Here is a 12,450-nt window from a genome sequence, read left to right as displayed (position 1 = left end):
AAATATTGATAAGGTGTCCTTGGTTTTTAGGACACAGCAATCTCTCTAGAAACCAATAGGGCTGGAAAGTTTTCATGAATATTGGCAGTAAGTATAGCAAATAGATGAGAGCACACAATAATGCCTGGATTACAGTAGGTTTTCATTGTTTGCAGCAAATATCACATAGATACCAAAAGCATTGTAGTGGCTCACCTGTTCCTTTTATCAGGGCTTGTAATGATAGAAGTAATAAAAAAAGAAAACAAAAAATGTAAAGACAAACTAAACTAAAGTGTCAAGGTTAGTCTAGTAAAATTACTGCACTTCATACATTATTGTGACATGCTCATCCTTTTACTACCTTTTTTTAAAAAAATACTTATTCTTAGCCAATGTGATTTTAAAAGTAGCCACATTGCTACATTTAAGGCATATTTTTGTGTAAGAGCTTTGTTAAAAGGGTCTATTGTGTACTTGTCTCCCAAACAAGTTTGTTTTTGTTGCTGGGTGACTCTACGTCACATATCTATCTTTTTATATGGACAATCTACACCTTACATCATACTTTACATCAATGGACCTCTGGGGGAAGTCAAAAATATATATCAATCATATAAACAAACTCAGATTGCTCCAATACCAGCAAGAAACAGCTCAACTCCGAAGCTTGAAGACTAGCAAAGAAAGCAAAACTCTGCAAAACTAAAGAGAGACTTGTGTTCTTACTATGAATTACAATTCTAATTCAATTTCCAATTTCTTTCGTCCAGACAGGTTGAAGTCTGGCCATCTGGTACCCCTATCTCCACTTTACGTACTTGTAATCTTGCTGTTTTGGTTATTACTCGGAGCTCATGACCTTTGGTGAATTTATATTTAATTATACCTGCAAGCCTCTTTTTTGAAAAAGTAGGTCATGTTTTAGTACCATAAGTCAGGACAACAAGTGGATCTTACATTAATGGGATATTTAAAGTCAATAAAAAACATAGCTGGCCTCTAAAACCTTAATTATCTCTGGACACGGCTGAAATACTCCAAGTCAACAATGAAAATGACACATCAATTGTAACAAGAAAAGAGGCTCAAAAGGAGTAAGCGATTGCGAGTCAACTTTAAAATCTTATTTCAGTAGTAAAAGATCACTTGTTGTAGACAGACACTATATAGAAAAATAAACTGTATGATAATGTAGTAAGACTATTTGAAAAATATAAATGTTATTCAAGCCAAGATGCGCTTTATATATGTATGCAACATTACTATGTATTATTGCTTTCCTACATGTACAATAAGTTTTATAGGATGCAGGTTAGCCTAACAACTACTTATAATTATTATTATTCTATTACAATACATCATCTTACGTACATATTCACTTTCCATTGGCCATTTCAAACCAATGCACATGTGGTTTATCACAATTGGCAGCACACACAGAGGTGTGAATATGCCCTTAAAGTTTCTCTTTAGAAACGTCAAAGTGCAACACATAAATGTGAACCAGCCACTTACAAAAATAATGTGATTTCTACTTTTCATGTGTAGGAAATTTCCGTGTTTAATTAGAGTAACAAGTGTCAATAGGTGACTAGGGTTAGGGTACAAGGGTGGAGCATTAAAGGGAAGGGGGGCAAGTCACGAGCCAGCGAAGCTAGGCATGAAGTTAATAAAACTGCTTTATACTGGTACCCTAGGTACCAGTAGTATAAGGTAAGACACTCTGCAATGGTTGTGCAGTAAGTTCTCTATAGTTAGGCTTTAACATTAAGAAATGCTTTTGGAAAAAAAATTACATGAAAGAATAAACAGAATTCTTTTGTTTGGTGTATTACTGCTTACAAATAGTGATCATAAATCTTTTAATATAGGATCACTAATTTACAGATTTTAACATTTACATTATTTATTTTAAAACATAAACCATGGGTCTTCCTGAGAATAACATCCTTTATTATGATCAATGCACTCATTACAATAAATATTATAGCACAATGAGTATTCCAATAATCACATTGCTTTGGTTTATCTCAATTAAAAGTATTACATATAACATGATGGTATTTGTGCCATTCAAGGAAGATTTTTAGGTTTAGTTGCTCTGATGTTAAATTATATTTACATAAGGTTTCATGATAACTAAGAAACAATAATTACAACTATGAATCTGATTTTAGGTGAAGATTGAATAGAGCAATTGGTATGCAAAGTTATATAGGCAAAAGAACAAACATTGTTAAATTTATTCATAGCTCTCACTGATGGCTGGCCATCAGGCCTGATTTCTACAGCACTCCAAGTCTGGAGAAAAGACTAATATGGAAGAGAACCTGTAATAGATTTCATGAAACTTGGTTAGTTGGCTAGTTATGTTTAAATCATTGACCAGATCCATACCAGGTTTGGTGAATCACTGAGGTTTTCCTATGATAGTTTATCGTCTTCAGTCCTGGAGAGCTTTATTAAATTAGGACCAGTGTATCTGAATATTTCATAATAATGTCAAAGAAAATGGTTCATAACGGGCAGTGCAAATTTAGGTCAAAATCTTTATTGTGTGTTTATTATAACATTTGCAATGTCTTTTTAATAACTTGTTAATCTATTGTGAATTGATATGTATGGAAAAACACGCTTGCCTTTACCTAAAGCACCCACAAGCTCCCTTACTCTATCCCACCCAGCAAGTCCTTGAATAGGAAATTTCTTCAACAGTAGTAAGTAATCTAAACCTCAGGATGGAGAAGTTATGTTCGGGATACGTTAAGGTGCTTGGCAGGAGGGCCAGGCAGCTTTCACTTAAAAATCAAAGTGTCCTGTTAAAGATAGAACTGTTTTTCTGCACATACGAAGGTAGGCATTTTTAAGAATAAACTAACTTTTCGAAGTACCTGCGATGCCACTGAAAGTTAACTATCTGAAGTATAAAGCACCACCGCTGTTTTTAGCAGAAAGGTCCAATTAAAATGCATTGAGTGTAATCATTTTCAGTAGAAATCATTAGAATTATCAAAGTTCACATTAGAGGGAGCAATATCTATAAAGTTTTTTACTTTCGGGATAATATTATTAAAGTACAACCAGTGCAAAAACAGTAAATAGTACAAACAAACTAGCAAACGTGAAACTGGAAGTGACAAAAGCACAACTTGAAATATATATTTTTTTTCAATTTTTATACTCTAAAATATAACTAAAGGAAGTTGCACTTTGTACAAAACATTTTCATAATGTATCCAGTTCTTTCAAATTTCCAGTCCCAAAACAAGGTATGACTAAACTGTGAAATATATTTCACTTAGACATGATTACATAACAATTATAACAATGATATACTTTAGTATTCTTCTATCACCTTCATTTTGTGATAAAATATAATTTTAGGAAAATATAGGTACTTGACATCTAAATAAATCTCATCTTTTTAATGTATACATAGATAAAGCAGATGATGCGTTTTTTATAGGTAGCAATGTCTGGAAGCCATCTTGCCGTTGCTACTTTCCACAATACAGTATAGACAAAAAGACATAGATTCTAACAATGGACTCAATTATCATTCAGAAAAGCACAAACCAGCCAAAGAATGGTGAACAGAGCACCCATCAAGAGCAAAAATACTTTTAACTCTTGGAATTTCCATTCAATAAAATGGTTATGGATTTTCACTCCATCATGTGAAAAAGAAATTCCTGTTCAATCATTTTATCAGCCTAATGTCTTTGATGGTACCACTAGTTACACTTTCACAGTTGCTGATCACTTCCCAATTTTAACTTGATAGAGAAAAAAAACAAGCTATTGGAAATATCTATCGTTCTTGATTTGAATGTCTTTCTCCTTTGCTGCTGGAGGGGGTTCTCCCGTTTCCCATATTTGCATCCCTTGTTAGGCTCAGTTACACTTGATACTACATTCTTTGGTATGAACCTGCATGGCTTTGTTGTTTGGTTCTTGAAAATTATACTATTTGTAGAATGTGAAAATTGGTGATACAAAGGAATTACCTATTTGCTTGTTTTACATTATAGTGTGTTCTATTCATTTGAGGTTCTGTATATGTATAATCCCTGATGAAGCTTAATAACTCTGCGAAACACGTTGGAATATCAGAATTCACCATAATACGCCAATGATATAGATACCAGCCTGGTAATTTGCACTGGACATTTTATTGATTTTCTATTCCTCCCCTTGTTTTATCCTATTGTACTTAATAAAAGATGCTTTTTATTATTATTTTTTTTTTTATGTTTGAGTCACTTTTATGTTGAACTGCCTTTAAAGTCCTATGAACACAAATTGCTTTCTCATGTACTTGACATTTAGGGATGTTGGCAGTGTTAAAGTATTGGTTTGAGATCAGACAAATCTAGCATTCATACTTATCAGTATATGATTGGCAGTAAACAGGAATTTGCTTCACACAATTGGTGGAGTGAAGATTCTAAAATTCTCTGGCAATTCGGCCTTCTCATCTCAAAGATGTTTCCAGCCTAGTCATTAACTTACAGCCTAAACTTCTTTAATAAATAAACTCAGTGGTTTTATTCATAGTAAAGCTCAAAAATCACCCTAACCAACACAGAATTTTTAGGGCAGTTGGAAAACAAGTAGCTTTTTCTACAACCTCTAATGGAAGTATTTCTACTACTAACAGATCCTTTTACTACAGATTTATTACATATAAAAATACAGAAGCAAATACATAGGACAATGCCCCTTTTCAGCATTGTGTAAGATTTGAATTTTCATTTTGATGTAATGTAGAGGCAGTACATTTTCTTCTAGGTACTCCTATCTAGTTGCCTTTTGCATAAAAACTAGAGAAATCGGAGGTTTTGACAAAACAAGCCATCAAATTTGAGCTTTTACATTACATTTAATTTTGGTGCAGGTAACATAATTAAAACAAGCATTGGATTAGTTGGTCATGGCATCAACTCAATATTTTTTAATTATAATAATATTACTATAATATTCCATTATTCTGTTTTTATTGATATGAAATTTGTTACGTTGATTGCTGTTTGTCATTCATTTTTAATTACTTTATTTTTAATTTGTAATGTGTAATGAAAGCATGGTGTAAACTAAATTTTAGGCCTTTTTTTATAAAAATAGAGGGATATAGTGTGTTGCTGGTGCCACCATTTAGATAACTCTTTGCTTTTTCAAACCTGCACCAACAGCAGTAGCTAGAATTTGACTGGTTGTTGTGGCCAATACCTACATTTGCCTAACCACTGAGTCTTCAACAATTACAAGCATTCAGCCATTTTGACATATATATTTCTCTATATAAAGACACATATGTTAACCACAAACTACCACTTTAGTGGTAACTCTAACTTTTCAATTATATCCATATTAATTCTTTTTTAAAATGAAAATATTAGCTTAATGTCATGTACAAGTCATAGCGCATACTCAAAGTACAAAGTCATATAGAGAGTACAAATAAATTTGTCCCTAACCTTTCCATCTGAATCGCAACAGTTTAAGGCTCTTTTGCATTATGATATATTTAAATATTTAAACAAATATTTACCCTTTAATAACTGAGAAATTATCAGTAATGTACACTAAAATAGACGTTCCAAAGGCTTTAAAATTTGCATGCATAAATAATTGTAACAATTTCTTAGATTTGGCCTTCTCACTAAATTTGACCCATTAAGGCGGTAGAGTTGGCAGAGGAAAACTATGGCTCAGAAGCAGCAAGCTGTATTTTGTAGTTCTTTAGAAACAGATGCACCATAATTTGCCTAAGCCAACTGTAGCTGGCGAGTATTTTTATATTATTGAATAATAGACAAAACTATAAATTTACTGTATATGTTTAAAGAGTTTCTTGTATATTACAGACCAAGTATTTCTACAAGTAAAATTCTGTTTTGAGTGGAAATCATTGGGCTAAATCACCTACTCTTGGAGTCTTCTCTTAGGAGACTCTGACGGAGAACTTAATTTCTAGTCTTGTTTTACCCATAAATGGCATGACGGGATGGGGAAAACTGTAAATGGTTGATATTGTTCCTGAAGTGTCAGAAATACAGAAATGTAGTTGGTGATTCAACACAACCCTTTATCCAAAACAGAAGTAGGTATGTCCTTTAAAACAATGGGTCCTATGGTTATATTTATGTATATATATATATATATATATATATATATTCAGGGAACTCCCTTAACTATTATTATGTACACTTTAGTGTAACAAGGTATTTTGTGTAAAAAAATTATATGATTATTGCTTTGAAAAAGTACCTTGAGGAAGATTGGAACAGAACGTTTTAAATTTCTGAAGTATTAGGTGAACTTATGAAGCAAACCTTTGCACAATTCACACTATCATGATATAACATGCAATGGTATAAAAAACAAGGCGATTTAAGAGGAAATGTGAGGCAGTAATAACATTTGTTTAACATTGGAACCCTTAATGCCAAACCATATATTAACCAATGACTGCATTATTGTTTTTTTAATTGTAGCTAATTTTTAATCATTTTCATTTACTGTACAGAGCTTTTTCAGCCTTGCTTTACTAAAGAAGTGGAGACTATGTTCACTTTAAATACCCACTCATTCATGTGCTAAATAAAAGTAAAAAGACAGGATTTTTTGCTTATAAATGATTGAGGGGTTGAAGTAAGCTATAGAATTAGTTAGTAATTACTTTGCTAAGTAACCATGCACTTCTCTTTTAGTAACTTAACACCAGTACATGATGAATAATGATTTATAGCAAAACCATTACTTTTTTTTTTACATAACAATACGTTTGTGAGCGTGACAAAACCATTTTACATTTTGAACATTTTTCTATTGTTTTTTTTCTAGCATTTTACAGTAAAATGAAAAATTTGGCACTTTTAGTCAATTAGGCATACAAAAGCTTAATCTTGTAATACCAAAACAGTAAAGTAAAACAACAGATTACTTTTAATAACATTTTTCAATCTACTGTTTTTATGCTCTTATTGTTTTTTGAATAAAACGATAAAGAAATGACTGTTTATAGAGAACAGAGTAAAATTGAGAAATAGAAGAACATGGGAAATTACAGCCAATCAATATAATTCAGTTTGCAATGGTCACTTTGTTGTTGTATTATCTTGGCAGCTTTGGCAATTAAGTAAAAAAGTAAAAAATGACTATGTCTGACAGTCCTTTAGAACAATTTGTTTTCTTAATAGCACGCACAAAACAAGAATAATATTTTATGATACCCACATGTCTGGAAACATAAAGTCTTTAGACTGACCACCAATATTTTTTTAGTTAATCAGTCTCTCTCATTCTCATTCTATCAACTAGAACATCATGTCCTAAACCGAAGGGTCATACTGGTTTGCTAGCACAAGATGAGTAGACTGGAAGTACATTTATGTTCTAAACGTGAAAATATTTAAAAAAATACCTAATATAAAAAAATAGGTAAAATATGGCTATAATTACAATTGAACCAACTCATTGATGACTTTGTATTATCTATAGCTCACAGTTCCTCTTATTTCAACAAATCATTTTTTTATGCAAGGCTACATTTAAAATATTTGCAAACATAACATATATACAAGTAAATGTGAGTGGAATTAAAAAGGCATAATCCTCCACCACAAATACAGAAAAACATGCTAAACTAACCAGATCATACGCATATGGTTGATAAAGTGTTCGAATGCATGACAAAATGCTCAAATTGACATCTTTTCTGAAAACTATGTACACATTTATAATATAAATATCATTTTCTCATAAACCATCACTATTTTGGTATTGGGATCATTTAAAAACAGCAGCAAAACATATTAGAATAGACTAAATAATCCACATTATTTTTTTTTTGCTTTCTAAACAAGGTGTTTTACCTTTTTTTAAATTATGATGTATAAAGCATTCTTACCATACTGTGCGCTAATTACCTCTGTGATATGAGGCTTTAAATCAGGATTAATTAAACATATATCAGATAACAAAAATATTTAAGGACATTATGTAGTTTTTAAACTTGCAACTACATTACTGAATCCTTATGTATATTTTCTAACACTGTAATTATTCTTTAACCTAATTAAGCTATCCTAACACTGGCACCACTGTCCTCCTAAATAAAATGTTCTTTTAAATTACCTTTATTTCATGAGATTTTTTTCTATGTTAACAGACAAATTAAAGCATATGTATATTCAAATAGAATTTGTCTCAAAGTAATAAACACATGCGCAAAATGTACATAGTCTGTATGCAATGAACTATGTCATGAAACTAGATGCTGGTATACAATGGCTTAAATTTATACTGGTCAACAGCACTTCAAAAATAAAGTGCTTCCCTGATCAAATTAATACTATCTATTTCATTAACTACTCTAATTCATTTATATATTTCATTCCCAAAATGAATTATCAACTGCATTGGCCAAGTAGTAAAAGACACTTCCTGGTAGATTGGCACAGTTTTAAAAGCACAAAGATATATGTGTCAAACATAAATAAAATATTATTCCCAAGTTAAGTTGCAGTTCTTTCTAATATGTGGTCATTTTACCACATCCACATATATTGTTTTAGGAATGTTAAAAAGTTCTCAATCCAAAGTTATGAAAATACCTTTCTGTAGATTTAAAAGATACTGCAACTTTGAACATTTTCACTTTCAGCTTTAGGAATAAACAAGACATCGAACAAAGTGAGAATAGAGGTATTTGTACGATTGTAGACCCAGGATAGTCACCCAAGGTTACTTTCATACACAGAAAGAAACCACCCTTTCTCCTTTTGGAAGGTTGTTTGGTTGAGCTCAGGTTCCAGAAAACTGGTCAAACATGCAAGATGTTTGAGGTCAGATATCCAAACAAAGCCTTAGCAACGGTTACAAAAAAAGTCAAAAGGTCTTATTTTTTGTAATAATTAAGATCTCTCACAGCATGGTCCCACAGTGCTTTCCAAAGAAAGTTGTGAAGCTTGACGGAGAAGTGGACCTGTTGATGGATCAACCATTGAAGAGGTGGGGAATAACTTGTACCAGCCAATAACCATGCTTGATAAATCCAGCTCTTCCATAAGTATTCTTGCCACTCCCAAAAAATTTTTCCGCTCCATCCTTCCAAAATTTCCCCAAACAATAACCTTTAAACACACACAGAGTGAGCGTTATTAAACGATGAAAAATGAAACATTGTTACACCTATTCAAGAAAATCTATAACCTTTTCACTATTTTCAGAATTTAAGGACAGTTGGATGTAGATATTATCAATATGTCTTTAGTTAAGTCACGTTTATTGTTCTGGAAGCACATTTGTTCCATGGCCATACATGAATGATTTGATGGATCTGTCCACTATTCTATCAATTATTTTATAGATTTGTGATAAAAGTGGGACCTACATTGCCTTGGTAATGTGATGGAATTTTTGGTTCTATTAAGCCAAACTCGCCATAACTTGTCCAAATTTACAAGTGGATTATCTTTTATTTAATCCATTACATCTTTGATTTTATCTTTATTTAATATTTTAATTAATTATCTTTAATTTTTTTTAACTTTATTTTAGTCATTGTTGTCTGACATGTATGTAAATGAAATTCCTACAAGTAAATATGATATATCAAATAAGAAACGTGAAAGTCATTATCACTTATCACAAAACTTTATCACAAAACTTAAAAATTGTTTTGCTGAAAATACTTTCTCAATAATAACAAGTTTGTCACTCTGCTCTCCATTTATTGAAATATTTAACAGGAACTGCATGATCTGGTAAAAAAGTTGCTTAGCTCTACAGAATTCCTAATATGTTTTGTAATTAAAAATTTGCCTTGCCTGGTTTAACTTCATGTACATTCAGTCAAGACATGTCATGAAAGTGCTGCAGGTATGTTTGTATTATGGAGTATAACTTTCTACAAAAATAAACATGTTTGTGTGTACCAAGTGACCGTGTTAAAGCAAACCCATGCTTGATTCTAGGTTTGTTTTAATGCCACCCTGCAGTGTATACCCAATCTTACCACCCCTAATGTAACAATTCTGGGACAATGACCAAACCATATTAAACCCAGATCAATGGAATGGAAAATGGTAAGTATCACATTAGCAGAGGGCAACTGTGTCGGGGGTTACAAAGATAGGTGAAAAGACGTTGATACTACTCAGCTCTGCTAAGACACATACAGGTACAAAACGATTTTTTGCATAGAACTTTAGTCTGCCACACTATTAAGCATCTGCAAAGTTTATTTTCATTTCATCACAAATATAACCTTTCCAGATATTTCCCTGGACAAACTGGGGTTTATTATCAGCCTATACTAAACTATACGTCTGCAATTCAACTCAAATGATCACTCAATTCACAGATATTCTGCTATTGTGTGTTCAGGTCTGATATCCTATACAGGTATTGAATAAAATAAAAGCACTGATACATTAGCTACTGATACACAGAGGCTAAGAAAAATGTTAATACAAATAATATAATAATATTTTCACCAAACCTCTGTGTATAAGTTTAAAAAAAGGGGGTAGATCCCCAAGAGCTTCTTGGAAATGAAATGTAAGCATCAATACCATATTATGGTCCAAGTAGTGCTGGTTTATAGCAACAATCACACCAAATTTCCTTGGAAATTGCTGAAATGCCCTGATGTTGTTCATCAGTATGATAAAAACACAGCACACCGATTCAAAAGAACTTTGCAAAGTGTTTATTTAATTTAATTTTTCATGACCAGAAACCAGTGCTGTTATGACAATGTGATCATAGAACTAGAAGCTGGCAGTACTGCAAGCAGTGAGAAGCAGCAGATTAAACAGCAATATCATCCTTTTTAAAGGAGTGAAAAATACCAGATCTACTGATAGGATTAACAAGAAACACATATAAAAAAACTGGCATGTTATTGCTCATTAAAGACTACATCATGATTAGTGTGCCATTTTATATTGTATAATTATTAACATTGTTATTGTATATTTTTGGGGAAATTTAAACACAGAATTAGATCACTGTTGTTCATTTTAAGGACTCCTAATATCTGTAGAGAAATCTGTGTTTCATATATGGTTTCAGGAGATTGTAATTTGGGGTAATCCATGATGTTCTTTGTACTGTCTTTAATTTTTTAATCAGTTACTGTTTGAACATTACCATCTTTATAATGTACCATGGGAGTGCCTATTAGAATGTGAGAACATACAGTCAGGCAAGATTTAGGGGAATTAGACAACCAGAGGAAGTTGTCTATTAAATTAGGAAAATAATAACTATGTCAGGTAGGTCCTTGTAATGGCCTATGAAAGACCAGAATGTTGAGGAATATTGTGTAAGCAGTCTCATCCTCATAAAAAGACTTGGAAAAAGATGACTAGTGAATACACACTGCATGGTCAAAAAAAATCCCCAACTCTCTGGGGCATTGTTCTAATCTGGGGTTGCTTCATTTGGTTTGGTCCAGGTTAAGCAATGTTATGTGTCCAAAAATGAGGTCAGCTAATGACCTGAATATACCCAATGAACAGGTTTTCTAAAAATAGATTTTTTTCTTCTAATTCTAATCTAATCTAATTGTAATTCTTCTATAATTTTTATACATGATTTGACTGGCAGCTCAGATCAACCCCACTGAGATACTTTGGTTTATTCTATCAGTTAGATGTACACCCGACTGACTCTTTGTGCTGGTTCTGCCTCCCCAACCGGAGCAATGCTGTGCAATGGACAAGAAGAGTCTAATACCAAGTAAACTCTGGCTACTTAAACTGCTTGAATTTTCAAAATACATATATTTAATACAAAACTGCATTCATTTGTGTCATCTATATCTGCCTGGAGCTTACCTGTAATACTTTCCCTTGTGGACTCTCTGAAAATACAAGCACTTGATTGTACAGCGGATCTAATGATTTCCGAGCAACTTTTGTTTTCTTCTTAGAGATGCACAGGCCATTCTCTAGCAGATAAACTTTTATGTAAGCAGCTTGAAAATATGAAAACAAGACAATATGAAAATTGTTAACTGTACATTTGAATAAACTGATTGAACATATGGACAATGCTTACAGTAAAATGCTAAAAAGTGGAGATTTTTATAGTCTTAGAAAAATATCCTTGATTGCGGTGTATAAAAATAATTAGTTTTACCCTGTATTATTTCACTTTGTTTTTTTTTTGCTCTTTTTTGTGTGTGTATGTGTACTTTAATACTAGTATATTAGAGGAAAAGGGGCACCATAAGACTGCCAAGTCTAGTTTTTTGGCAAAATGCCAAATTATTATGGATATGTTACTTTATTCCTCCTAGCGCTCTAATTCTCTCCGTATTTCCACGCAAAAAGCCTTACATTTTTTTGCATGGAAATTTATTTTTCATTGTAGGCCTATAATTCTTAGGCATAACTCACCGAAATATGTCCAATATTTATTAAATTTAATACATTTAATAAAAAAATTTAAAAT

General features: G+C 32.1%; 1 protein-coding gene across 1 annotated transcript in view; it reads right to left on the bottom strand.

Annotated features, from left to right (window-relative positions):
* Positions 1-4,038: 4,038 nt before the first annotated feature.
* The window catches only part of RIMS4 (regulating synaptic membrane exocytosis 4), a 99,822-nt gene continuing 91,410 nt past the window's right edge, over positions 4,039-12,450 (bottom strand). The window contains exons 5-6 of the mRNA XM_072414851.1: positions 11,832-11,971; positions 4,039-9,119 (exon numbers count right to left, since the gene is read on the bottom strand). Of these exons, the coding sequence (XP_072270952.1) occupies positions 8,901-9,119; positions 11,832-11,971 (359 nt within the window). The 3' untranslated portion in view covers positions 4,039-8,900. The remainder of the gene's footprint in view (positions 9,120-11,831; positions 11,972-12,450) is intronic.

Source organism: Pyxicephalus adspersus, chromosome 6 (genome assembly GCF_032062135.1).
Source record: "Pyxicephalus adspersus chromosome 6, UCB_Pads_2.0, whole genome shotgun sequence".
Taxonomy (NCBI): Eukaryota; Metazoa; Chordata; class Amphibia; order Anura; family Pyxicephalidae; genus Pyxicephalus; species Pyxicephalus adspersus.
Note: the sequence above shows the minus strand (reverse complement) of the source record. Positions and strands in the feature narration are given on the sequence as shown.